Here is a 24,814-nt window from a genome sequence, read left to right on the forward strand (position 1 = left end):
GACTTTCAGGGAGTAGGGATGGGACGATATACAAACTCGAAGCAGTGGGCACGGATGGTGGAGTGGCAAGGGTGGGGTGGGGCGATTTCACTGGGATGACCATTTTACTGGGATGACAGAGACAGACATGTAGAGAGGAAAGGAATCCCTTCTCTTTTTATGTCATCATCCCTGCAGGTGTGTCCCTTGTTACCTTCACGGCACACTTCATGACGAGCGCGGTGAGCTCGGAAACCACGAGGTCCACGCATTTGAGGCTGGGCTCTTTGAGTTTGAGGATCTGCTTTTTGACAATCGCCTCGAAAGCCAGGTCAGGGGTGAAGAGCCCCGTTCTGGAAGACCAGTGGGTAAGATTGCATTTTGTTGTGGTGGCAGACAGAGAGGGATAGACAGAAATGAAGGAAAGAGAAAAGAGGACAGCCAGGAAAGAGAAAGAAAAGAAATAAAAAGAGAAAAAGTCTTTGTTCAGTTAGTCATTTCTAGTTGCTGACAGACAAATCAACCAGTGGAGAAGGACAAGCCGCAGGTTTTCACATCCTCTTCCCTGACAAGCCAGTTCCTAAAAAACTAGGTCAATATGGTAGAGATTGAGACATGTCACCACCAACTCCAGGCCAAATTACCGCTTACAACTACCTCTGCTGGCTTTGTGCACTGAACTGTGACACCTGCAGCTTGTCCAGGAAAGAGCAGAGATGCTTAGACAGGTTGAGTCCCTGAAACATCTCATATCCACGACGACACGTCACCCGTCACAACACTCCACAACACGACAGCACTGCCTGCACACAGGGCGTAACCGGGCTGGGCTGAGGGCAAACTGCACAGAACGTGTATGAAACTAAACTGGTCAGTAGAGCCTTTTTCTAGATATTGTAGGAAGCTGTTGGGCTAATGTTCTGTGCCAGTGTACCCTCTGGGACACCCATGGTTGCCCCTGCCCCATGTCTTGGCTGGGTCGGGAGATGCTGGACACCTGCAGTACCTTGTTGGTGCACTGCCTGACTGTGTTGATGAGCTCCTGAATGACCAGATCGATACATTTGAGACAGGGCGTTTTCAGCTTAACGATCTGCTTTTTCACGATGGCCTCAAACGCCAGGTCTGGAGTGAACAGCCCCGTTCTGAGGATTCACAAAGAGACAGAGGCACAGCGACAGACAGATGGGACAGTTAACAGACATGTAGGCCAAAGAAACACATGATTACACAGATGATTAGGTACGCACGAAGACAAACAGGTGACTAACACAATTGGAGGTTATGGACACAGAGAAAGAAACGGAAAATTAACATACTATCAGCCACAGCAAAGGGAGGAAAGATAAAGCTCCATGGAGGGCCAGGTATAAATGTAATTATGCACACAAAATGAGATGTGACAGACGGGAGAGTATCGGTGAAGAACACATGACAACATTTGTGCAGTAGACACAGATATATGTAACACAATAATAATTGAATGCTTCAGCAGAGACAGAAAAGGAGTGGGTGGTGTTGCAGTGAGGAGATAAGGGGATTGGAAGAACAGTGAGGGAAAGTTGAACAGAGAAAATACATTCACATAGAACAGAAAACAATTTTCTGAATACGCCACTTTGAATTGGTGCTTTGAGTCTGTGATGGCAAGGCTTGATTATAAAAATTTGAATTATAGAACAATAACAGCTTTGATGAGGGGAGAAAAGTGAAGCATGTTTGTATTTCATATAAAAACAGAATTATAGGTGTCTATTGAGCTCTGTGGGTGGCTACATTGAGAGACAGGCAGGTTTGTTATCTCAGCTCCACTTGCCTGACACCGTGGACGTTCTTGATTGCGTGACTGATTTCTCGCCTTAGCTCCTTCTCGTCAAACACAATCTGAGTGACAGCGGAGAGAAGAAGCAAATTATACTTCTAGTCTAACAGCACTTCAATCTTTGTGAAGACAGCCAGAACATAATATAAATAATACCCAACATATCACTCTTCATCTTCATGGCACACTGACCTTGACCAGTTCGAAGGGGAAGCGTTCATGGAAGATGCGGTTGATCTTGGCGCCACCCGACAGCTCATTGGTGTCTACCTGGTCCCCAGAGCCCTCAATGCACTTCTCAAAGTCCACACCAAACTGCTGCACCATCCTGAGAAAGGTCAAGCACATAACACATGTGCTAAGTGTGAATAATCTTGCAACTACAACTGGAGCCATCCTAACTTTAATTATTGCAGTTTAATTCTTGCAGCTAATTCTTCTCCCACTGCAAAAATGACTGTAAATGCAATTTCAAACGGGGCTCATGCTTATGTCAGCATGGGATGTCAACATTAATTGTGTCCTCCTCGGCTGAGCTGTCACATTAGCTCGTCTAGTTAAATAGCCTGTCGTCCATGAGTAGATGCACACTTCCTTGTGTGTGGTGATACGCTTGGCGGGTGTAGTTTCGGTAGAAAAAGAAACAGTTCCTAAATGAAACTGCTCACAACACGGTCTGTTGATTATCTTCTGTAATCGGGTTATGATTTATAGAAAGAGATATCGCTGTTGAGTTTTTCAAATGTTTTTTTGGAGCTTTGAGCACTAAAAGCCTTTCCTTTTAATCTTATCAATTGAATGTGTCACCAAAGTTAACCTCAATACAATTATTAGTCCTATGAGCTTCATAAGGGAGCTAACTACTAAGCAAGCCATGCAAGTTTTTGCGATTAGTATATGGTATATAGGGTAATATTAGTATCAAATGCATGTTGCATTGTTATTAACAGCGATACTCAGATGCACTCACTGCAACAAGGCCTTGGTCTTGCGTGTTGGGTCATCTGGACGGAAGTTCTTGTATTCCTCCACCTCCTTCTCCAGGGAGAGGAGTTGACTCTGCAGTTTACTGCGCAGACCAGGCAGGGTGTCCCGGATGTGGTTGGTCAATTGCTAGAGACAGAGGTAATATATACAAATTATATATTTGAGAATCAAATGGCACGGTAGAAAGGAAATCACAATTATTATTATCATTATTATTTTAAACAACTATTGACAGCAGACCTGGTTGAGTGTCTTTTGTAGATGTGGTGTGCCCATACGCTCTGCCAAATGTCTATAGGCAGGATGGGAGAGGAAGAACTTCCTCTCTGCAGCGAGAGCCGCACGAATGTCCTTCTTTCCATCAATGTCTTTCTGACTGCGGTTCACCACACCAATGTAGCCTGCACACAACACAAATAGTGACTCTCAAGTAAAAAACAAAGCCTGTGAAAGTTCATTTGAGTGATTGTGTGTATAAATCCTCACCTCTACGCAGTGGCAGCAGTTTGTTTTCTAGGATGTCCTTTGCATCTGTCCCTTCATCCATCAGGTCAAGTTTTGTTATAACACCAATGGTACGCATACCTGCACAAAATTATGTGTAACTACATCAATTCACACAGATTTATTAGCTCTCAGCAATGGGTTTCCTACTACATGTCTTGTAGAGTAAAAGCACTGATACAGAACAAAACAGAGACAAAAATACTGACCATAGGCCTGCTCTTTGACTCCTGTAATGCTACATACTAACCCTGTGGGTCCACCTCCTTAGCGATTTTCAGAGCGTCCGAGTTGGCCAGGTCAGAGTTGGCAGGGGTGACGGCCAGGATCAGACAGCTCTCCTTGGTTATGAACTGCATCAGCATTTCCCTGATCTGGTGCTCGATGTCTACGGGCTGGTCTCCGACGGCCACCTTAGTCATTCCCGGAAGGTCGATCAGGGTCAGGTTCAGCACTGAGTCACATGGACAGAAGTAAAAATAATTAGAAATGCAAAAAATGTGTTTTCATCAGAATTACTTGAAGCCTACATATTCCTCATCCAATGTATCACAATTTATCCAAATAATGTGTTTCCATGACCATGTTTTCCCCACAAAGTAGTATATGTAATATAATTTGACATATCATTAACTTTATAGGACATCAGACAAGGAAATGTTGATGATTAATCAATGAGAAAACACACAGCCTATTCATGCTGTTGTCATTAAGTTATTTTACATGGCAAACTAACGATAAATACAGTGCTCCGTTTTTTTATAAATTAATTTTCTTAAAACTTCAGCCGCCATCTACACCATCATGCTAATAGGTGTCTGTGGTGGTGGTGGTGGTGGAAGCTTTCATCTTGTGACATTTGAGTGGGGAGGCTTTCGCTGTTGTCTAGTCAAACTGTTTGCTTCCTTCATAAAACACCATGTGAGTTTTATAACTTACAAGTGTCCAATTAACTGAAAGAAATAAACATGAAAACGTCTATCCCACAAGATGAACGGATTTTTGTGACAGCCATTAAGTTCTTCTCAATGTTTTGCCAAAGCCACAACAATCTGTTTTTTTATATCTCAAAAGGCTGTCTGGAAAACTTATACTGGAAACAGCGAGGGGCAGCTGTCAACAACACAGAGAAACTTGTTGTTCTCTGTCATGTGCCGATGGCTTTCGGACTCACCGTTGTTTACTGTATGAGAAAGTTGGGTGGCAGTGAGAAGAAAAGAGCACTGCTCTCCATTCATTTTCATAGCACTTCTTGGTGAACTACCGGGGTCTCCCTTTAACTACAGTTCAAGCTCGCACTGCACTAGGTCCCAAAATTATCTTGTACTTGAAAATCATCATATTAATACTGAGATTGGAAAACTTGCTTTTATATATTATGCCTTGCAAAACTGGACTGGCTTGGAGCAGTTTGAATGTAGGTGTTTTGACTGTTCGTTGTGAGGTTGGTTTGTATTGTATGTATGATGGATGTCTTGTATATGGGCCTATGTGTTGTTTATGTATCGTATTACATGTCGTAGCAGGGGGACCTTGACATAGAGAGCTTTATCCCTTGTTTTAGATAAAGGATGATGATGATAATGATAGTTGTGGTGATGATGATACAACCAGGCAGAAAATGAAAACAGTACAGAAAAAAAACATGTCTGAGTTACAGTATATTTTCTCTTTTTCTCATCATATAACATGCAAATTCATGTTATAAATGCCAAATAGCACACGTGTTTACAGTAAGATTTGCATCCATTACCGTTTGGGGAGTAAACCCTCAGGTTAATTGGGATGGGAGAGATGCCTTTGTTGGAGCCTGTTATCCTGTCAGTCTCCGCTTCAATTTCCTGCCGCACTTCCTCGAAATCCACAAACTTCTTCCCTTTGCAGTGCAGGAATTCAGCATATTCTGCACACAGGGTCAAAGGGACACACAGAAGGGGAGGGTAAAGTGAGGGGAAAGGACAAAGAGAGAGAAAGAGCAGGAGAGAGAGATAAAAATAGAATATTAAATTAAAAAGATGAAGGTAGCAGACAGCAGACAGCGAGCTTAGCTTGAGGCACTGTGACAGAGTGGCCATATGCATAGCAGCGATGAAAGGAGACGGCGATGTGACTGTGCACAGGGCTGTTACACTCACCTGCTTTATTGTTGACCAGCTGCAAAATGAGAGGTCTCCGGGTAACAATGCCTGATCCACGTGGAAGAAAGTCCCTGAGGGAGGAAGAGAGACAGACAGAGGAGGAGGAAAAATAAATATCACGATTGTAGGGAGTAAAAGGGATGAAAAGGAAGGATATAAACACAATTGGGGGCATGTTTGGTAAACAGAGAAAGAAAGAAAGAAAGAATGGGCACAGGGGGATTTCATGCCACAAACATGCCTTTCAACACATGAAATGTGACCATGTCATTGTCTGTCATCATTAGAGCTTTAGAGATCAATCCATGCATACACTTATAAAAGTCACAATATTCTACACTTCAGTTCACTTATAATTCATGAAACTGAACAAGTCTCTCTGTATGTTGAATTTAACAGGCTGTAATGATGATCTGCTCTACAGCTAAATAATAAAAAAAAAGTAGGTCACTATGACAGCACCCATGGAGATGTTTCTGGGGATAAGAACCCCTGCTGTGAATTGGATTCACACATTTCCTACATTCAAATGACACTCATGTTGATGTAACACCTCAAACAAAACCCCCCAGAGCACGAGTTCAGTCAGCCAGTTCAATTTGTAATTTCTCTCCGTTTTCAGCCCTGCTTCCCCCAAAGTGCTGTCCAATATTGCTGGTTAACACTTAGTTTTTATGGACTGCGATCAAAAGGGAAAAGTGTAAATGAGAGCAGCTATATTGTGAATTCAACTTTGTTAAAAACGCAATATAGATGACCACAGAGAACAGGAGGACACGACATGGAGGTTGTGTATGCAGCCTTGTGACAGGCGGAACGTTTACATGGCAACTTTCTGTTATCTAACCTTTTCTGTTATCAAGCATTTTAAACATCAACCTAGCCGTTCACAGTGAGCAGCTGATGTCATTGACCTGTATTTCCCGTCGGTTTTGTCAGACAACGTCTCAACCATGAAGTACTGATTTGATCAATTTGGGTTTTGGGCTGATTTACACATCAAAATCATTCGAAAAGTGCAACATATATCCTGTTTTAGAGTTGTTTTTACCCTAGCTGTAAGGTTTTGTGATTTTCAATTAACAAACTTGTTGAACTATCAATTTACTAAATGTACCGCCTGTTTAAAGGACAGACATGTTTCAGCTAGCGACTATCAGCTTTTGTGTGAGCCCAGGATGTGTCAATATAAGAGATATCGCCCATGATAACGCCTTAACCACACTAGCCTCGGGCCTGAGACTTGACATTGTGCTATGTGCACAGTCACGATCACAAACATCAAGCAACTTGATTGCACAATGTAAAGCGTTGCACAAAGCAGTAGATGACAAACAACCACTAACGGTATTGGTGCAACAGTGCATTATTGAGGCAGCAGCCCATAGGAAACGATCAGACCTTTTATCACAGTGTTCCTCTTAAAGTGACAGGGTACCTCTGGAATTTCTAACTACATGGCCAAATGTGCTTAGTCAGCCTTCAGATTAGGCTCCTCCACCCAGTCTTCTGCACTCCCCTCCCAATTTCTGAAGGCCCCTCTGCTGCTCTGCAAACACACTACATCTGGTGGCAATCACCGTCCTCAGACCTGAAACAATCAAAGCAGAGCTGAGCATGTCACTAACCCACATTCTCCTTTTCCCTCCCTACTGCCAGACGTACAGGCCTGAGGGGACTATGGTGGTGCTCAGCCTGCCTGCTGACTTCAGACTGGAAGCAATGTGTTAGCCACAGGACAGGAGAAAAGAGCATGCTACATACTGCCTGCTCTTCCTACGCTGTAGTCCTGTGGTCAAACAGTGGGGAACATTCTCGATGTTCCTTACATCAGCAAAAATCCACAGGTCTGTGGTTCAGCACTGGTGCTGTGTCATGCACATAATGCAGGAGCATGCAGGCATTTGTCCACACAGCGGACAGTATAGAAAGGCCTGGATGAGGAATGGGAGGAAGGGAGGGACAAAGTTAGAGATAAAGAACAACATGGCTATGGGCTGGGGGAAAGGATGGCAGTAAGATGCTGCTGAGAGGGCAGAGCAAGAATGACATCTTCAAGAAACTGCTCATTAGGCCTGAACAATATGCAAACATATATATATTTACAATTATTTGGACAGATATTGAGATATGAGTCAGGATTTTACAACATTTTCATTTTTACTGAAAAAGGGTGTGATTTTTCCCTGGGGTCAAAAAATGTGCTGGCCCATTACATCTGAAGAAAATGATTTGTACTTCAGGGCATCTCTGTAGGACAATGATCAATTTATTAGCATTTATTTATTATTTATTAGTATTGGGCTGAACAATATGGTTAAAGAGTTGCAATCGTGATATGGTACCCTCAGTGGGAATGATCATTTTTGGATTACAATTTTAATTTTCATTGAAAAAACTGTTAAAATCATAATGTGACATTTGTTAGGGTCTGTACCAAACATGTTGTTTCACACATGGAGAACAAGATTTGTAGGCCAGGGCATCTCTGCACCACAGTAGGCTACTTCATTATAATGCTGTTTTGTGACACATTTTACTCTTATCAGAAAACTGCAGTTTCTTGCGATTTTGGTATTGCCTTGGCCATAATGCGATTTTCATTTCAATTAATTGTGAAGCCTTACTGCAATTATATTGATTCATCTCTTCAGTTACAGGTAGCTCTCACTGGATTTTCAGCAGTCAAGCGTCACCTCATTGGCTCAAAAAGCTGCCACTGGTCAAAGAGTCATTGCAATAAAATAAAGAGACAAAAAAAGGTTAAACTGTTTCCTCAAGAGTGCTTCTCATAATGTGAGTGCAGAATTGAACCAATCAGTCTTCATTGACAGAATTGGATAAACAGCAGTGGCATATTGAAAAGAAGCAAGAGGCCAGGATTACATTATTGATGTGCTGTAAATGATAGACGAAGCTGAGCAGATTGTGTATCGTGTCATGCATTATGGATGGCCGAGCAAAGAGCATCAGTCTGTGAGCCACCCTCCCTCTATCTCAAGAGAAAGCAAAAGGGAGAGTAGGGCAAGGGGAGAAAGGGAGAGCCAACTCCCCTCCCCCCTGCCTGACTGCCCAACAGCCTCTGCCTCAAACTGGCAGAGCAACTCCAAGGAGCCATAGCCCACAGCTGATCCTCCTTTTCCTCAAGTCTACAGAGGCCTGGCAGAGCTCGTTTTTCAAACATGGGAACTGGTGTGTGAAGCTCTGAGGTCATTGAGCGCTCTCACGGGAGGGTGCAGTGCACAGAAATGTGTTCGTGGTTTGATGGGACTTATCCCATGGGTCTCTGGTGTGGCAATGAACATATAATTATGGCTACCCGCATTCCCGCACCACAGTGTGTCACTGTGGGTACCAAGAGGCATCACTAGGGAGCAAAGCCTTTACAAGCACTACCTAAATCCAAGTGCTTAATGGAAAATCCCTTTGCTCTCTGTCACTTGGCTGTCTGAGGCGCTTCCTCACAGGGATGTCCACTGTGCTCCACACAAGCACCCAGACTGCTGGATATTTCTGTTCAAATGCCTTTATATATATCCGTAAAGGGAAATCTGCTGCTACAAATAGAGACGGCCAGCAATGGATTTAATGCTACAACTCATCAAACGGGTTTTAAAGATGCTAACATGGTCATATTTGGTCATATTAGAGCAACGCAGACAAATTTTAATTTTTAACAAGGAAAAGCATGTTTTAAACTAAGATGCAGTCTAGCTCAAAATTAGGACAATTGTTCCACACTTTAAAAACTCCTGGTTTCTCAGTTGTCTACTTGCACAGATCTGATAACAACCTCCACCCAGCCCAGCTTGCAGCGCTAGATATGACGTCTTTTCTCTCCACTGGGGCAATGACATTACCAGCCAAAAATGTAGACACAGGTCCGATCATCATCTCTAAACATGATCCAATAAGGCATGCATTTAACTGAAGACGAGATATAAGCGAAATATAATTTAGCATAAATTTGCAAATTTCCCTTAATTGTCTCCAGAAACAATTATTCTCATCATCTTGTAGGATTTTATAAAAACTCGTCTGTACTCGTATTGACGTCTTTGTTTGTTTTAGCAGCTGTTGATGTCATATAACCAGTTGATCAAGAGTGGACAGAACGGGATCAGTCTGGAGATTTTAACAAGCTCTACAATGTACACATAACAAGTGGGTGGAGACAGGCATATGCTTGCTTTTCTCATAAGATATCCATGCCAGTCAGATTTCACAGTGGCTATCTTGGAAAAAAGGTGATTCTAGTATTTTAAAACCCTGAATTGGTCCAGCCTCAGCCCAAACCGGCGAGTGGCTGAGGTTGTTTTTCTAAGCATCAGACAACATCACTCAGAGATACAACCTCTTGTTAAAAAACGAGATCTTTTTTGTTGTAACAGAAACAGACATAATATCTCTCTCTGTCTCTCTTCACAGTCACCAGACTCTGTTGACAAAAACAGTAATTTTACCTCACAGAACTAAAGGAGTTTCTGGTCTGCCGCTGCCTCGATCAGTTAGTTTGTCAGTGTTATTGTGCGCCTTTGGTGTTTAACATTAGTTGGGTCTGGACTAACCCTATTTTTTAAGTTTACCTTGATGAAATCTGACAAGCCTGCCTACCAACAAGGCAACAACACATATACACATGCCCCTACCATAAGCCAGAAACATTAACAAATACACAAGGCTGTTGAGCCAGAGTGATTTGATTAGCTTCTGTCTAGCAAAGAATGCAGGCCAGCCAGCTAGCCAATGTGTTCTTGTCTCCAGTAAGTAACTTGGAGGGAACAGAGGCCAAAATCACATCTCCAAGATGGGTCAAAACAGCACAGTGAGAAATCTCATTTCCCCCTGACCGGCTGGGGCTGAATATCAGAAGTGTGACAGCTAAAGAGGAATAGCTACGCAGCAGTTATGGTCCAGCCCTACCTCCCTCACTCCATCAGAGCCAGGAAATGTAAAAACAGAAACTAAGCAACGACAGACGTGCATATGATGACGGCAGACAATTTTCCAGTTAAAGAGAGTGAAGCAGTAAGTGACATTAGTATGGAGTTCAGGCAGAAGACAAAAGGAGAAGCATTTATGCCGGTTCTGAATCAAACATTCAGTGGTCTGAAATTTGCCTCTACCCAGCACTGAGTGACTCTATTTCTGCTGTCCTTGGTGCCAGAGAAAGGGAAAGAGGGATTATTTTCAAGCCTGGTGGAACAGGGATGAAGCCAGGCTCTCACACACATCATGAACCTCACCATAACAGAAGACATCATCGACTGGGAAAACCATGGAGTAACCACTACCGACAGTCCCGAATTGCTCAGGGTTCAAGTCTGCTGTCACCACAGAGAATTTGCAGATCAATTATCTTACAACAATAAGCCTTCATAGTTTTCTAAGGCAAATGATGGAAAAATTAGCTGCTCATGAGCTCAAACAAGCCCTTATATCAACAATGAGTCACCCCCACCTGTTGCTGTGATACGCAGCACCTAAGACTCCACCTTCTAGGTACGAGTTCGACTTTTACTGTTCCACCTTGTTGTCCCACAAGTTCACCTCCACAGCAGCAACAGTCATACATAATAGCTGCAGTACTTTCCATCTTTTGGATAAAAAGATAGTTAACACTAAAGTGCACCACTGAGACACACTTCAAAAGATTTTTTTTTTTAAAAAGATGAGCATGCACAAGTGTATGTGTCCTCGCAAATCTGCATAGTATTTGTTTAACTTTTCACCACATGGGTGTGTGTTAGCCCTGTCAGCAGGAAGAAAGTGGAAGAAGGTCTGCACACATAATGAAATTGAGGTCGCCATGAAATGTCTCATGATAATTACAGCTGATGTGTGTCAGGTGCTCTCACAGTGCAAAGTCCCACTCATCTGAATTAATGTGCACTGAGTGGTAGTCTAATCTGCGTGTGTGTTCTTGCCTGAGAGCAGTTAAGAAATGCGCTCGCCGGTGTGTTTATAACCAAAGGCCTGTCTGCATGCCATCTTAATAGCCAATGTACTTCCTCCTCGTCAGCTGGGTGGCCTGCACGTATGTGTGTGATTGTGCAGTCCCTGAGCAGGTTGGGTTACACACCGAGTGTCCCTCAATAGGGTGGAAACCTGCTAAACAAGCTGCTTTAGAGCCGGCTTGTTTTGTTTCTTTATCTGCAGGGTGATCTCACTCACTGCTGATGTGGGAGAGGACAACTGGAGCAGCCTGTTGAGGAGCACCGTAGTTTGACCTTCACACCACAGAGAATGAAGAAACATTGAGCCTATTTCCTTAATTTGGTCAGAAACAGTAACAAAAGAGGAAGCTGCTACGGGAAGTTGTGTCTGCTACAGACGTGAGCTTGTTTTGTTTGAAAAACTGACATAATCTTGACCAAAAACTGCTTTGAGGTAAAACAATGATGCACTACTAAAATGTACATCCTTGAGGATAATAGGTGGCTAGCTCGGCCTCTACTGCTTCTCAATGACATGTTTTACCCCCTCATATAAATGGACAAATTGATCTAACAACACAAGCTTATGTGACCCAATACAAGTCCAATCAAGAGCTGTGAGTTACAGACAGTAACTGGTAAATATAAACTGTGAGGTTTTCTGGGTGTGGCCTGGAAGTGCAACTGAAAGCACAGGAAAAAGTTCCCATTCAGAGCTGAAGCCAGATAGACAATGGCATAACAAGATCACCTGCATTGTGATTTCTGAACATACCAAAATGTGCACTTTACAGACACAAACTTCATTGTTCATACAAGTCTTAGCTTGTCATGTACAAAATGTCAGGGTGTAAAGAAGGACCAGGTGCAGAATATATTCACTGATCATTTTAAAAAGGCATAAATATTGTGCAAAGTATTGGGAACATGACAAGAGAACAACCAGGGAGCCCATCACAGTAAAGAGCATATGCACACATCATAGTTTGGAGATTGCTTGCAAAAGTAAGAAACCCTACACGAGCTCTGGGTGCACAAAACGTTATAAAATACACGAAACCCCAGTGGTTTGCCACGTAAAGGGCGTATCTACGTCAAGTTGTTGAACCTGCAGCCACTTCATTTTACGACAAGTGCGTAACTCAATATTGACGTTACGTCCTGGTACAGATAACGAACGTATCGAGCCTGCTGGAGCATAAAATACACAGTTTGACAACGTTAGACCACGCAAGACACCACACTAACTATGAGATCACCTCAATGGTTAACTTAATTGATCATAATAACTCACCTGCCAACGAAATTTTCCAACACCGAGCTTTTGCCAGCGCTCTGTCCACCGACCACAGCAATCTGAGGAAGATCTAAATTGCAACTCTGGCCAATGGAGCTGAAAGCGTCTTGAAGCTTGTTAATCAGGGGAATCAGGTCTTCCATGCCCCGGTTCCCCATGGCTTCGTTAGCTCTGTGAGCCCCTTCAACACAACGTAGACCAGAGGCTAAAGCTAGCCGCGCTAACTATATAGGTAACGTTAGCTTAGCAGCAAGGTGCTCTCGGGTTACTCTGAAGTATTGAGTTCCGCCGCTTCAAACAGCTCAGGCTTTTATTCTCTCCGTGAACACTTGAGCGGTTGCCGGTAATGCAATTCACACTAATATCATTCCGTGTTCTTTTAAGCGCATTAACTTAAATACTCGGTCAGTCGAAACGGACGGAAAACTCGCAAAACAGAACTTCCTACACAAACACCATCCGGTTAGCGTAGACGACATCCGATCGAAACCGGTGAGTTAAGGCCCGCCCCTTGTCTGTGAAACCAGGTTGTTTATTGGCTAACGTTTCTGCCCCTCTGTCAAGCAGACATTCTGATTGGATATCGAAAAGGCGTGTTTCCTCGCTCGAAACGAATCGCTCGTTTCTGATTGGTCAACGCGACTGTCAATGTCAGCCGCTTCGTGTCACATGGTTCACGCAACATGGCCGCCGCCATAGAGTGTGGGGCTGATTCAAACACTTCAGGACACAACATGTCGCTGAAGAAAGCTCTGTCTGCAGCTTCTCCGCTCACTCTGCGGGTCGTTGCTGAATGCCCGGTGACAAAAGCCAGAGCTTGTGATCTGATACTGCCACACAGCGCCGTCAGCACCCCGGTTTTCATGCCTGTCGGTACCCAGGGCACGCTGAAGGGAATCACCGTGGATCAGCTGGAGGGTCTTGGGTGTCAGATTTGTCTTGGAAACACATACCACCTGGGCATGAGACCGGTGGGCAATACTGCACTATAAGCAGTGCCTTGTGATTCATTTGACTTTAATTCTGACTTTATGCATTCATAACTTTTCTTTTGAGAATGTGCTTTTCCATTTCAACTCTGCCACACACAGGGACCTGACTTGATCGAGAAAGCCAATGGTTTGCATGGGTTCATGAACTGGAAGAGAAATCTTTTAACCGTGAGTATATTTTTAATAAACCAATCAATCATAGACAACAAAAGAGTTAAATGCAAGGGGAGATATTTGATATTCACAAAAGTACAAGTGGTAGGTGATCTTTAAAATCTTGTTTCACTTTCCTCTGCTTAAAGGACAGCGGAGGGTTTCAGATGGTGTCTCTTGTTGAACTCTCGGAGGTCACTGAGGAAGGAGTAAAGTTCAAGTCCCCCTATGATGGCAAAGAGATCCTCCTAACTCCTGAGAAGTCCATCAGCATACAGAACAGTCTCGGTCTGCAATGAGTAAACTAATTTGCATCAGTAATAAGTAATAAAGATCTGGAGCTTTCCCAGTGGCTGAAAGACCATGTTTCTCTGTCTTCTTCCAGGGTCAGACATTATGATGCAGCTGGATGACGTGGTCAGCAGTACCGTGACCGGACCACGGGTGGAGGAGGCAATGCACAGATCCATTCGCTGGCTGGACCGCTGCATGGCAGCCAATAAAAACCCAGACAAACAGAACCTTTTTGCCATCATCCAGGGAGGGCTGAATGCAAAGCTGCGCAAGGCCTGTCTAGATGGTAAAATAGCTGGGTTTTTTTACAAGCATGCTGGAGGATTGATCATATTTGGAAAGAGCCTAAGAACATGTTTACATGCCCTGAAAATCCAGCTACTTAATATAATCTAGAGCAGCCATATAAACTACAAACACTCCATATATTCATACATGAAGCCTGATAAGTGTCAGGCAGCTTGGACAGTAACTTCAAAGTGTCAGGATGTGTAGAGGAATCCAGTAATATAAGATATGTGCTGTCAAAAGTTAAAGAGCAAAATATTATGCAAAGATAGTTGCAGCAATCTGCATGTTGGCAGGCAAAAGAAACATCTGCATTTTAATGTCAGGTCTTGTAAACTAGCCAGTTTGACTGTGAGAGACTGATGAACTTGTGCTTTAGGTATCTTATCCTCTTCCTGTAGAAATGACAAAACGTGATGTTCCTGGTTTTGCCATTGGCGGCCTGAGTGGAGGAGAGGAAAAGGATGACTTCTGGCGGATGGTCACACTAAGCACTGACCACCTGCCACGAGAAAAGCCTCGATATCTCATGGGTGTAGGGTATGTTTTGCTTCTTTGCTGAAAATATCTCATGAGAACTGTGGCGTTAAATGTGCTTTATGACTTTAGAAACTGAGCCTGAATGATCCTTATGTGCTGCAGGTATGCCGTGGATTTGGTGGTGTGTGTAGCTCTGGGATGTGATATGTTTGACTGTGTGTTCCCCACCCGCACTGCAGTAAGCCCTCTTCACCTCACACACAGATAATCACTTTTACTTGGTCATTTAGCAGTTATAATTCCACATCCCAAACAGATTTAAACTGTGTTTCTGTCATCTTTCTCCTCCCTCAGAGGTTTGGCTCTGCCTTGGTGCCCTGGGGATCTCTTCAGGTTAAACACAAGCAGTATGCAAAGGACCTCCAACCCATAGACCCAGACTGCCAATGTCCCACCTGCAAGAGGTAAGTTGAGAACAAACCAAAGATTATCGTGCAAGCCTGGAGATTTAGCTCATGTGATAAGCATTGTTCTTCATTAGGACAGATATTGCAGATATTGAATATTATAAAGTAGTATAACACCAGAAAAGACTTGTAGGGACAGAGTTACTCATCAAGTTCTGTGCATCATCTTGATGAACTGGGTCATTTTTTCTAGAAAGAAACTGCTGTTGAGTTTTTCAAGTGTAATTTTTTTGGGTGCTTTGAGCACCACAAGCAGAGAATCACCTCCTTCCATTGAATTCGAGAGAAGGCAGACATCTTTCTCTATCCAAAACTCTGCAACTCACAGCAAAACAATCTAGATGGACAAACATCACAATGTAAGAGGAAAAATATGAGTTTTTGATTTTGGGATGGATTGTCCCTTTAGCTGGTTACTTTGATCAGACAATGCAATAATGCAGCGTGTTGTGAGAGGAGGGTGCTTTAAATATACGGATAGGTACATTTTGGTCAATGCTGCAGTTTGAGGCCACTGGCACCTGGTGTTTAGATTTTCTGTACCACATATAAAGTTTGCTGCAGGACTGAAACATGTAAATAATAAGCCTGCCGTCTGTTTCAGACATAGTCGGGCTTACCTCCATGCTCTGTTCAAGAGTGACACTGCAGCCATGCATCACATCACCATCCACAACATCGCCTACCAGGTCAGTATTGGAAATGTCTCTTAACGGTCAACATCAAATCATAACTGAAAGATTAAATAAAAACAAAAAGCATTTTACAAATAAGTGTAAAAAAGTTTTTGGACCAAAATAGCAACTTTTAAAAAGTTTTTTGTTTTTACAATCAACCCATTTGACTTGAAAGCTGATTATTATTTACATTTGTAATCCAATAAACTTCAACATGACATGGGAGCTGATATATCTGAAGGACACATACTACATGTATTAAGTGTGTTTTATCAGTTCATTAGTTTTCTGTATCCTGCCACTAAGAGATATCAGCCCGAGCCACAAGTTTACATAATGTGTCCCAAATGTCTTATCGCTCCGACAGAAATGTGACAAAAGATATGAAACTTTTGCAAACGTATGTGACACAATTCAGATCGTGTCCTCGCCTCAGTCACAATCACTTAATCCTTCAGTACTCTCTGTACCTCAAAGTGGCACAAACTTGCTTTGCTGCTCTGACATTATCAAAACAACGAAGAGTCTCTTCTCGTGACGGATGTGTCCCAAAACATCATGTTCACATTCAGAGAGCATAACAGATAATGTCTGATTATGCAACATGTTAATTTCTTGATATTTTTTTCATTGCCTTCTGCATTGAAGCTGCACCAGCAGGGTGGCTGTCGTGATGTTAGTGTCGTCTGGTCTGTTGGGCTTTGACTCTACCACTTTGATCCAAACTGAAAATGTCACAACAAGTTTTTAATTTCTGTGAAACATTTATGTTGCTCTAAATGTTGCCATGGTTGATGGTTGTAAGTATTCTTTCTGTATGCTCTGAGGATGCTGACCTGTAGTTGACCCCTACACTCTGAGGTTGCAGAGGAGTCGATGACTTCCCTCTGGAGATCAAGATTTACATTATTTTACTTCGATTCATCAAACATTTCTCTTCACAGCTCTCCCTGATGCGCTCTGTGAGGCAGAGCATCATCGAAGGCCGATTCCCTGAGTTTATACGGACGTTCATGAAGCGAATGTTTCCCTCTCGGGACCAGTACCCCAGCTGGGCTGTGGACGCTCTCGCCTCCGTCAACGTTGCACTGGAATAGAACCAGGACGGCAACTGTTGTTCTCCAAATGGGCGTATAAATGTCAAACAATGACTGAGAGATTTTATATCTTTTAAATGACTCTTTTTATGGATGATTGTTTTCTACTCTTTGTTTATATTTGTATATATTTTACATTGCCAGTTTTGTTGGCGATGAAGAAAATGGCTTTCGATCTGAAGGGAAAAAGCCTGATTGTCTTTTGCAACAACCTTCTTCACTCAGCCTCTGCAAATTGTCCTCATAGTACACATTATGATAATGTGAGACTGAATGGGGTTTAAATGAGGTTTGAAACACATGAACTATCTCCTCCGATATGCTCAGACAGTTTTGTGTTGTTACCATGGCTACACAGTTGGCCCACCCACTTGAAATGAAACGTCTCGCCTTCCTGTCAACCTCTTTTTTGTATTTTTATTTTGTGCCTCAGTACATTAGTACATTAGTACACAGTAGTATTTCATGTTTGCCACAGTCACAATATGAATAAATGCTTATGTATTCTGGTATTTTTACCCACATCCTAACAGACTAGTAGTTGTCAGCTGTAACTGTTTCAACTGATAAATGAAGCTCGCTACAGATTTGTGTGCATTTGTCATGATGACCACCAGAGGGCAAAATAGACACAACTAGAGTCTGACAATAAAATTGAATGATGTGCTGTATAAGTTTTCTAAAAGAATAAACAGCAGTTCAGCTTTCTCTTAGCAGAAAGTAACCTTATTGCAGTAATATTAGGCATATGGTCTGAAATGTTATCCGAATTATTGACAATCTAAAGTCAGCATCCGTCTAAGTAATTTTAAATCATTATCATCCATTGATATTCTTCATTTTCTCATCATTTCAATTGGCAGTAATCCTTTTTGAGCCTCTTGGGGGAGGTTTTTGTTCGGTGCTTCCAGAGGTGCCGGTTTATCAAGGCCCCATTTGTGGGTGATTAATATTAATAAGTGGAAGTTAATTTGAATAACACCTGTTGCCCGTGGCTTTGAGTCAACAGTCCTCTTGAGTGCCACATTTGAATTTCATTACAGCTTCTGTCATGACCACGGGCTCCACAGGATTAAATCTGTGACATGTATTGAGTGGCGGGCAAACATCAGCAGTGAAGTGCTATAATGCAAATGATGGGTTGGGTGCATAACAAGTAGTTTACAAGTGCTTATAATCTTCATTATATTAATTAGTTACAAGTATAGCTAACTAAATTATTCATAGGAGGAGTTCTGCTTTGGAAAAAGTGAGTTCATAATGTATTTTATGGTTCCAGGTTCAAGTAATGATTGTAACGTTTGCTATAAATTACAGTATTATTGTTCTTTGTCATGAGAAGAGATGTTTTTTTAATCTTCTGCTTCCACTGTGTTTTTACATTTAGCCCATGAGAGAGCTGCACTACATAAATTGGATGTGTTCTCGTGTATATTTCAGCAAGACGGTTCCCAACATGTCATGTGTGCCTCTTTAAACTGGCTCTAAAAAGATTTTATAATCCCATAATATTTCACAGAAGCCCAGTTAACATAACAAAAACTCTCCATGCAGAAATAGCAAACAGGCGTAAATGTGCGCGTTGTTTAGACTCACGACTGAGATGCGCACAAGTCTCCACAGAAGTGTGATAGAAATATCTGGGCATCACGTGTGTGTGTCAGTTTTATTATTCGGGATTTGAGAGGATAGTATGAGCCTCAAATGTAGACGGAGACCGCTCTTTGTAGAATATTGATTTTTTTTTAAACGCCTTTGTTTTTGTGATTGATGCTTTTTTGGGTTGTTCGTGAAATGAAAAGTCGTCGCAACAGAAGCCTACAGTGTAACAGTTGGTTACACATTTGCAGCCAGTGCGTCCATGCGTAGCTCAGCCAGGGAGGATGCTGGTGTGGAGAGAGACAACCAGTTGCTCTCCAGCTGTCACAGTAAAAGTGGAGCCTCCCCTTATACGCACCGACGGATGAACATCCTCGACCTGTTGCCTCGGCGGGAACAAAAGTAGAGCTGCATTGTGACGGGTGCCGAACACGAAAGAAGTTGATTTTAATATTGAGGGGAAAGGTCGAAGACGATGCCATGAGGTGTATCAATGTGTTGGTTCTCCGATTTGAATAGCAGAAGGAAGAGGAACGGAGTTGGTTTTGGGGGGTCCACCTCCTTGGTGTGGAGGTGCGGTTTGCGGCGATATCTCTCCCTTTGGGCTCTATAGAGGAGGACCATGGTCGAACTGGAGAAGGAGGTGCTCCCGCTGCCCCCTCGGTACCGGTTCCGAGACCTGTTGCTCGGGGACTGGCAGACCGACGACAGGTAAGGATGCAGCTACTTGCATCGTTTACGCACGGCGCGCCGAATCCGTTGCGCATCTGTGCGCCATGAGAGCATCACATCACCTCCCTTGTCAAAAGAAAAAGTACTCATTTGTTTCGCATTTTCTCCCTGTGATCTCGTTGATTCTGGGGTATGAATGTGTTGGAGTAATTCACTGGCAGCTGTGCAGCTCTGTTGTTATGGAGGCTGCAACAGGTTTCCTCGCTGCCCTGAGTGCGCAGAGGCGACTGGTGCTAATTCTGCTAATAAACTATTTCTCTCCAAAAGCATTGTACTGATGATTATGCATATAAGAGAAACATACTCGAAAGAGAATGAGAGATGAAATATTAATTTAGGAATATTTTGTATTAATTTTCATATCATACAAAGCGCATTTTACACGTACATATTTGGAACATCAGAGAAAATTCCTTTGGTTGCACCAACCAGGAAGGAAATGAAGGAGCAGTGAGGGATGTGAACGTACAGGAGCCTATTTATGTTCCTCCTCATGTCGTAATTCCTGCGGTTTACAGTGAACCGTCTGCCACCTGGACGGGCAATTTCAAGTGGGTGCTCTCAGTAACTGGCAATTAACCTTTGCTTACACTCCATTTACAGGGCAGTTGGACGTGCTATACGATATGCATTGCTTAATTTGGCTTTTTCATTATGCTGTCTAATGGAAAACGCTAACCTCCATTTCACGCTTGGTGTCTCTTGTTGCTGGGCTGGCTTTGGGACCAAGACACTTGTGGACTTGAGTGGCTGTTTCAAATCAGATAATGGGCAAATCTTGCTACTGAAAGCATGGCAGAGATCAATCAAAGTCCAGTCATTACCGAGACACTGCTGCATGCTAACATAAAGGCCTGTCAATAATGCAAATCATATTGTTGAAACTATGCACAAAGCATCCAGCTATTGTTTGTGATACATCATACCATTTTCTTGTGTATCTGAAACACAGTATGTTTCGCACAGCTGAGCCCTAGACAGGCCTGCTCACCCTGGCCGTGCTCTTCTGGCCTTCTGTAATTTGTCAGCTATTGCCCAAGGACTAATGTTTCCAAACCAGAGTGCAGTGTGTGTGACCTCACTCACCTGATTACATAGGTTCATTGACAAGGGTTGCTGCCTGTTTCCTGGAAGAAAAGAAATGACTGTTTGTAGTCCAGGCACCTCAGTCTTTAAAAGAGACGAGGAAACATAAAGACAGGTGACAAGGACGTGATCTTTTAATGTAACAGAAACAAAAACAGGTGTACAGTAAAGTGACAGTGTGGCTGTGATTGCTTGTGTTGGTTTGGAGGCTGCTGAGACAGTTTGAGAGGGCTGCGTTTGTGTCGGTGCCAAAGATGTGCTGTAATACCCTCTAAATACATGATGTGGATGAGTGTTCAAGGATAACTTGGTGTCAATCACTTTAAGAGCTCTAGAAGGTACCGAGATCCAAATAAAACTTGTGTGGGCTGTGCATGTTACATTTGTTTTGTCGTAGAGCAGCCAGTGTACCCAAGCTGCCTGCTCCACATAGAAAGTAGATCTCAATTATGAGCATTGTATCCAGCAAAATAGAAATCTAGTCCTTTGTATCTCTGATGTGTGTAACTGTGTGTGTGTCTGCCACTCTCTTAAACTCAATCTGTGTGTGTGTGCATGTGTATGCAAACATCGCTTTCATCTACAAACGTCAGACCCGGGAAGGAATGTGAGCGAAAGAAGAGAGCGATTCTCAGGGGGGTCAAGATGTTGATCTCTGTGCCCGGGAGAATTAGTCTCTATAAAATGGACTGATTAGAAGGAAAGCAGGAGCTGTGATTAATAGTGACAGAGAGCTTAATTACAGCAGAATCACACACACAGTTTGTCTGCCATGGTCCATTAATCTAACGAGTAGCCTTTAAGCAACATTCCCAAAGAACCAAACGGCCCCATGAGCTCAGGTGCACAGATAGCTCCATACAGTATCACTAATCAAAATGTCAGCATGTGTATGCATAACTTATCTCCCTGACACATATGGGGACACTCTGCTCTGGGAACGCCTACAATATTGAGCCCTATAATCCCTCTTCTGTCATCCTCTGTAGGCCTTCTCCCCGTCCTGTCAGCTTGCATCCATGCTTGTGTGCGTGTGTGTGTGTGTGTGTTCATACATGGCCCCCCTTTTAACATTCGCACCCCCGCCATCCCTCTCCTCCATACATCTTATTTCTGATTGAAGTGCCATAATACGATGTTTCCCTCTCTCAAGAGCTCTCCTGTAACCCAGTGGAATACATCTTGCTGAAGCTGTTGGAAGGCTCTTAGGTGAAGCAATTTTCAGCACAGACTTTTAAGGAAGGCAATTGATTTTATAATTTATTTTACACACAGGGATCTCCTATCCTGCTGATAGTACTATTACTGGTTTCTATGTTGCCTCCTTTTTCTACCTCTGCCAGTGTTTGTGTTTTCTGGTGGACCTGTGCCCTGTGGCGCTGCAGTTCGAGTGTATATTTATAAATATTTAATACTTTAGTGTGAATTGCGCTTTTTCTTTGGTAAAACATACAAAACTGCAAATACAATTAGACGTTGTCTTTGACAACCCAGCAGTGGCTGTATCTATTTATTTTTTCAAATTGGAACAAACAGAAATTTGGCTATGATTTGGCCGCACAGCCTGAAACAAGCTTTCTCTCCAGATCAGTATTTGAAGAGCTGTGTGCTGCTAAAGGATTGGTTACAGCTGCCAATTATCTTTTATCTGTGTAGCTCACATCACCCCTCAAAGTTAATCAAGGCTGTGCCCGATAATTGATCAGTAAGTGAATGTATGTCCTGCGGGTACAGAAATGTGTCAAGGACAGAGAAGTGGGAAGATTTTAACAACACTGTTCTGATTACACTGACACCATTTATTTTATTTATTTTTTGGCGGTGAGTCAGAGGCTTCTGTTTTGAGGAAATGCCAGATGACTAAACAATTAAATACCGATCTTTGGCAGGCTGATGACAAGGATTTTACCAGTCAAAGGAGCTGTCTGGTTTTTGGCTAAAAAGAACATGATATCAAGACCTGATTTCTTTTTGGCAGTCTTTTGATATTAGCAGTAGTCTTTGACTTTGTGTAAATCTTATCACAGCTTGACTAAACACACTACAGAGTGAGAGTCTGAACTGATTATGAACAGCCTCAGTTTCATACTGATGCTCTGCTATCACCTACATAGACCATCAGCAAGAAGACTGGATATATAGTCTAAAATATAGTTATTATAATGCCCCCAGTGTCACTTTTTCAGATTCCTCACGAAAGATTTCTTGACAAAATTACTTTAATAAGCAATCAAATCTGTTATCTGTAGACTACGTAGGCTTATATACTGTAGGTGTATGAACGTCATTTAAACAAAGCCTACTTTGTTCCACCATTGATCTTGCATAGCCACAAATAGAAACATTACCTCACAGCAACTCATCCTGCAAACAGCTGTGTTTAAAAAAGAAAAATGGTGATAAAAATATGAACGTCTTGTCTTTCACTCGCTTCCAAAACAAATGCACACCAGCCAGATCAAGATCTTCACGACCAGAGGTGACGACGCGTCTAACGGTCTGTAACACAAATGAAAGGTAGCACGTGTAGCTTTCCCAAATTTGTAAAGATAGCTTTTTGTGTTCACCGAAACACCCCCCATCTGCTTATCTCCGGTGCTGTTGTCAAATTTTTTACAGTGTGAGCATTCTCAAAAGAATGAATTCTGGCTTAATGTGCTGCAATTACTGTGCTCCAGCAATGCAGAGTAGATGGCGTGCTCATGACAGCCTTTAAAAACACACACGATTTCCAGCACAGCTCTGCTTCTGCCTAATTTGTTTGAAGTAAAATGAAATACAACAGAGTCTCCATTGCTCCACAATAGAAAGCCTCAATGGGAGCTTTCCTCAGAGTCCAGGATTATCATACAAATGACAGCCTTTTGTCCTTAGAACAATCTGTCATTGGCTGTGGTTTCCGAATCTTCCTCATCTCTCTGTCTCAGTCTACTCTCCACCACCCTTTCTCCCCCATGCTCCTATTCCCTTTCCCTCCCCCTTAATTCTTCCAGTCAAGCCTTAATCTAGTAAAGCCAGTGTAGAGCATAATCCATCAAAATTGTCGATATTCATGCCCGTTATACGCTTTGACTTCACTATAAGGTGAACGCCAGAGTCCTTTAACCAGCCTTTCAAGGCTCATGTAAGTTTCAGACTTATTAATAATAAGACAGTTTGGAAAGCTGATGGCTATCTCTGTCAGGAATTGTGGAATCATGGCTGCATTATACATCGTGACTGCAGAGCCAGAGTTGGCATCAAGTGAGGTTATTAGCAATACAAATGGCTGGTATGATAAGAAGAGTCACTCTGTGAAGGTGATTTTTATCAGATTTGATGCTGGGTGACGGGGACCTCATAACTTCTTTTGTGAGTTGTGCGCATGTCCTCACAGCCACACGAGTCTACCCGTGAACACATTGTAGTTAACTTAAAGAAACCCAGTTATTAATGGAGATTAATTGGAGGGCTTTGAATAGTCGATCGGGAAAACTTGGCGCCAACAGTGATGTAGGCGAATAAAATTAATGAATGAGCTTATAAAAACAACATCCTAATTAATACTGGTGAAGAGGAAAGGTTGCCAGTAGGCCTGAACATTAAAGAGAGGTCCCTTTGAGATCAAACGAGGGGGCATAGTGGGAGGATGGAGCGCTCATATGGAGTCTGAGCAGGATCCTGCTACAGAGAATATTGTGCGTATGAAGCCAGGTGAGCATGAGCCCTCTTTGTCAGGAGGTTGTGCACAGAACAGAGAAGACGCGACCTGAAGGCAAAGTGAGAGGCACTTCAGTTCAGCTGCACAATCAGAGTATATTAAATGTAATTATTTGTTCTTTGAACTCCAGCAACCCCTGCATTTACAATATATATATAGATATATTTACAGAGACACATATTGGATATGTATTAAAGCTTTATCTTTTTTCATTGTTATCATTGACGAGCAATAGCCCAAGGACACAGAGAGAACAGAGCCAATGCTCAGTGGTTATCTAGACTCATTGTTCTTTAATTTATACAGCTATTTCGTTACCAGTGGGCTTTAATAAGCTACATTTTGAAGTCCCTAACCAGCCTTTGGGTTAGAAAAGCACTGTCAACACTTAAGAGCCTTCCTGCTGTGGAAACTAACACAGCCATGGGGCTGACTAGCATGTGTCTGAGCACTTCTGGGCCCTGTTTCTAAAAGGCCCAATGGCATCAGAGTGGGGGCAGGGAGCTACTGTGCCACGCTGTTGTGTGGGGATCACAAACACAGTTGTCCACTGATCTCAGCTCCCCTACTCCTAAGTGTGTTAGCT

At 42.7% G+C, this 24,814-nt stretch overlaps 3 protein-coding genes and 1 long non-coding RNA gene across 14 annotated transcripts in view; 2 read left to right on the plus strand and 2 right to left on the minus strand.

Moving 5' to 3' along the window:
• dnm2a (dynamin 2a) overlaps nt 1–13,116 on the minus strand; it is a gene marked incomplete at its 3' end in the record, with an annotated part of 28,701 nt that extends 15,585 nt beyond the window's left edge. For 4 of the 10 annotated variants that reach the window (XM_084371918.1, XM_084371920.1, XM_084371921.1 and 1 more), the window contains exons 1-10: nt 12,661–13,115; nt 5,428–5,501; nt 5,046–5,195; nt 3,543–3,746; nt 3,275–3,373; nt 3,029–3,189; nt 2,772–2,914; nt 1,994–2,129; nt 1,796–1,863; nt 986–1,124 (exon numbers count right to left, since the gene is read on the minus strand). In XM_084371918.1, coding sequence (XP_084228044.1) covers nt 986–1,124; nt 1,796–1,863; nt 1,994–2,129; nt 2,772–2,914; nt 3,029–3,189; nt 3,275–3,373; nt 3,543–3,746; nt 5,046–5,195; nt 5,428–5,501; nt 12,661–12,821 — 1,335 coding nt within the window. In that variant the 5' untranslated portion in view covers nt 12,822–13,115. Of the gene's footprint in view, nt 1–193; nt 333–985; nt 1,125–1,795; nt 1,864–1,993; nt 2,130–2,771; nt 2,915–3,028; nt 3,190–3,274; nt 3,374–3,542; nt 3,747–5,045; nt 5,196–5,427; nt 5,502–12,660 lie in introns of all 10 variants that reach the window. The other 6 variants (XM_084371916.1, XM_084371912.1, XM_084371914.1 and 3 more) reach the window with 3 other exon arrangements.
• Nucleotides 13,117–13,261: 145 nt separating this feature from the next.
• qtrt1 (queuine tRNA-ribosyltransferase 1) lies at nt 13,262–17,696 on the plus strand. The gene is made up of 9 exons (XM_084371922.1): nt 13,262–13,634; nt 13,755–13,823; nt 13,958–14,096; nt 14,194–14,388; nt 14,792–14,930; nt 15,033–15,108; nt 15,225–15,334; nt 15,942–16,026; nt 16,959–17,696. The coding sequence occupies exons 1-9, from the start codon at nt 13,347–13,349 to the stop codon at nt 17,109–17,111; spliced, it is 1,254 nt and encodes a 417-aa protein (XP_084228048.1). The 5' UTR covers nt 13,262–13,346; the 3' UTR covers nt 17,112–17,696.
• LOC311268332 lies at nt 15,239–16,018 on the minus strand. The gene is made up of 3 exons (XR_014623961.1): nt 15,958–16,018; nt 15,602–15,674; nt 15,239–15,325 (listed from the first exon to the last, which is right to left on the minus strand). It is a non-coding gene; the product is annotated as an uncharacterized lncRNA (long non-coding RNA).
• A 1,054-nt stretch (nt 17,697–18,750) lies between the features above and the next one.
• Nucleotides 18,751–24,814, plus strand: part of kcnt2b (potassium sodium-activated channel subfamily T member 2b) — a 40,987-nt gene continuing 34,923 nt past the window's right edge. For both annotated transcript variants that reach the window (XM_084370629.1, XM_084370630.1), the window contains exon 1: nt 18,751–19,421. In XM_084370629.1, the coding sequence (XP_084226755.1) occupies nt 19,333–19,421 (89 nt within the window). In that variant the 5' untranslated portion in view covers nt 18,751–19,332. The remainder of the gene's footprint in view (nt 19,422–24,814) is intronic.

Source organism: Pagrus pagrus (genome assembly GCF_965226575.1).
Source record: "Pagrus pagrus genome assembly, chromosome: 13".
Classification (NCBI taxonomy): Eukaryota; Metazoa; Chordata; class Actinopteri; order Spariformes; family Sparidae; genus Pagrus; species Pagrus pagrus.

What these genes read in the sequence shown, in the direction of transcription:
- qtrt1 (XM_084371922.1), top strand. Translation starts at nt 13,347, where the DNA reads ATGGCCGCCGCCATAGAGTGTGGGGCTGATTCAAACACTTCAGGACAC. An exon ending in ACCACCTGGGCATGAGACCG is followed by an intron (nt 13,635 to 13,754) that starts GTGGGCAATACT and finishes TGCCACACACAG; the next exon opens with GGACCTGACTTGATCGAGAA. An exon ending in CGATATCTCATGGGTGTAGG is followed by an intron (nt 14,931 to 15,032) that starts GTATGTTTTGCT and finishes TATGTGCTGCAG; the next exon opens with GTATGCCGTGGATTTGGTGG.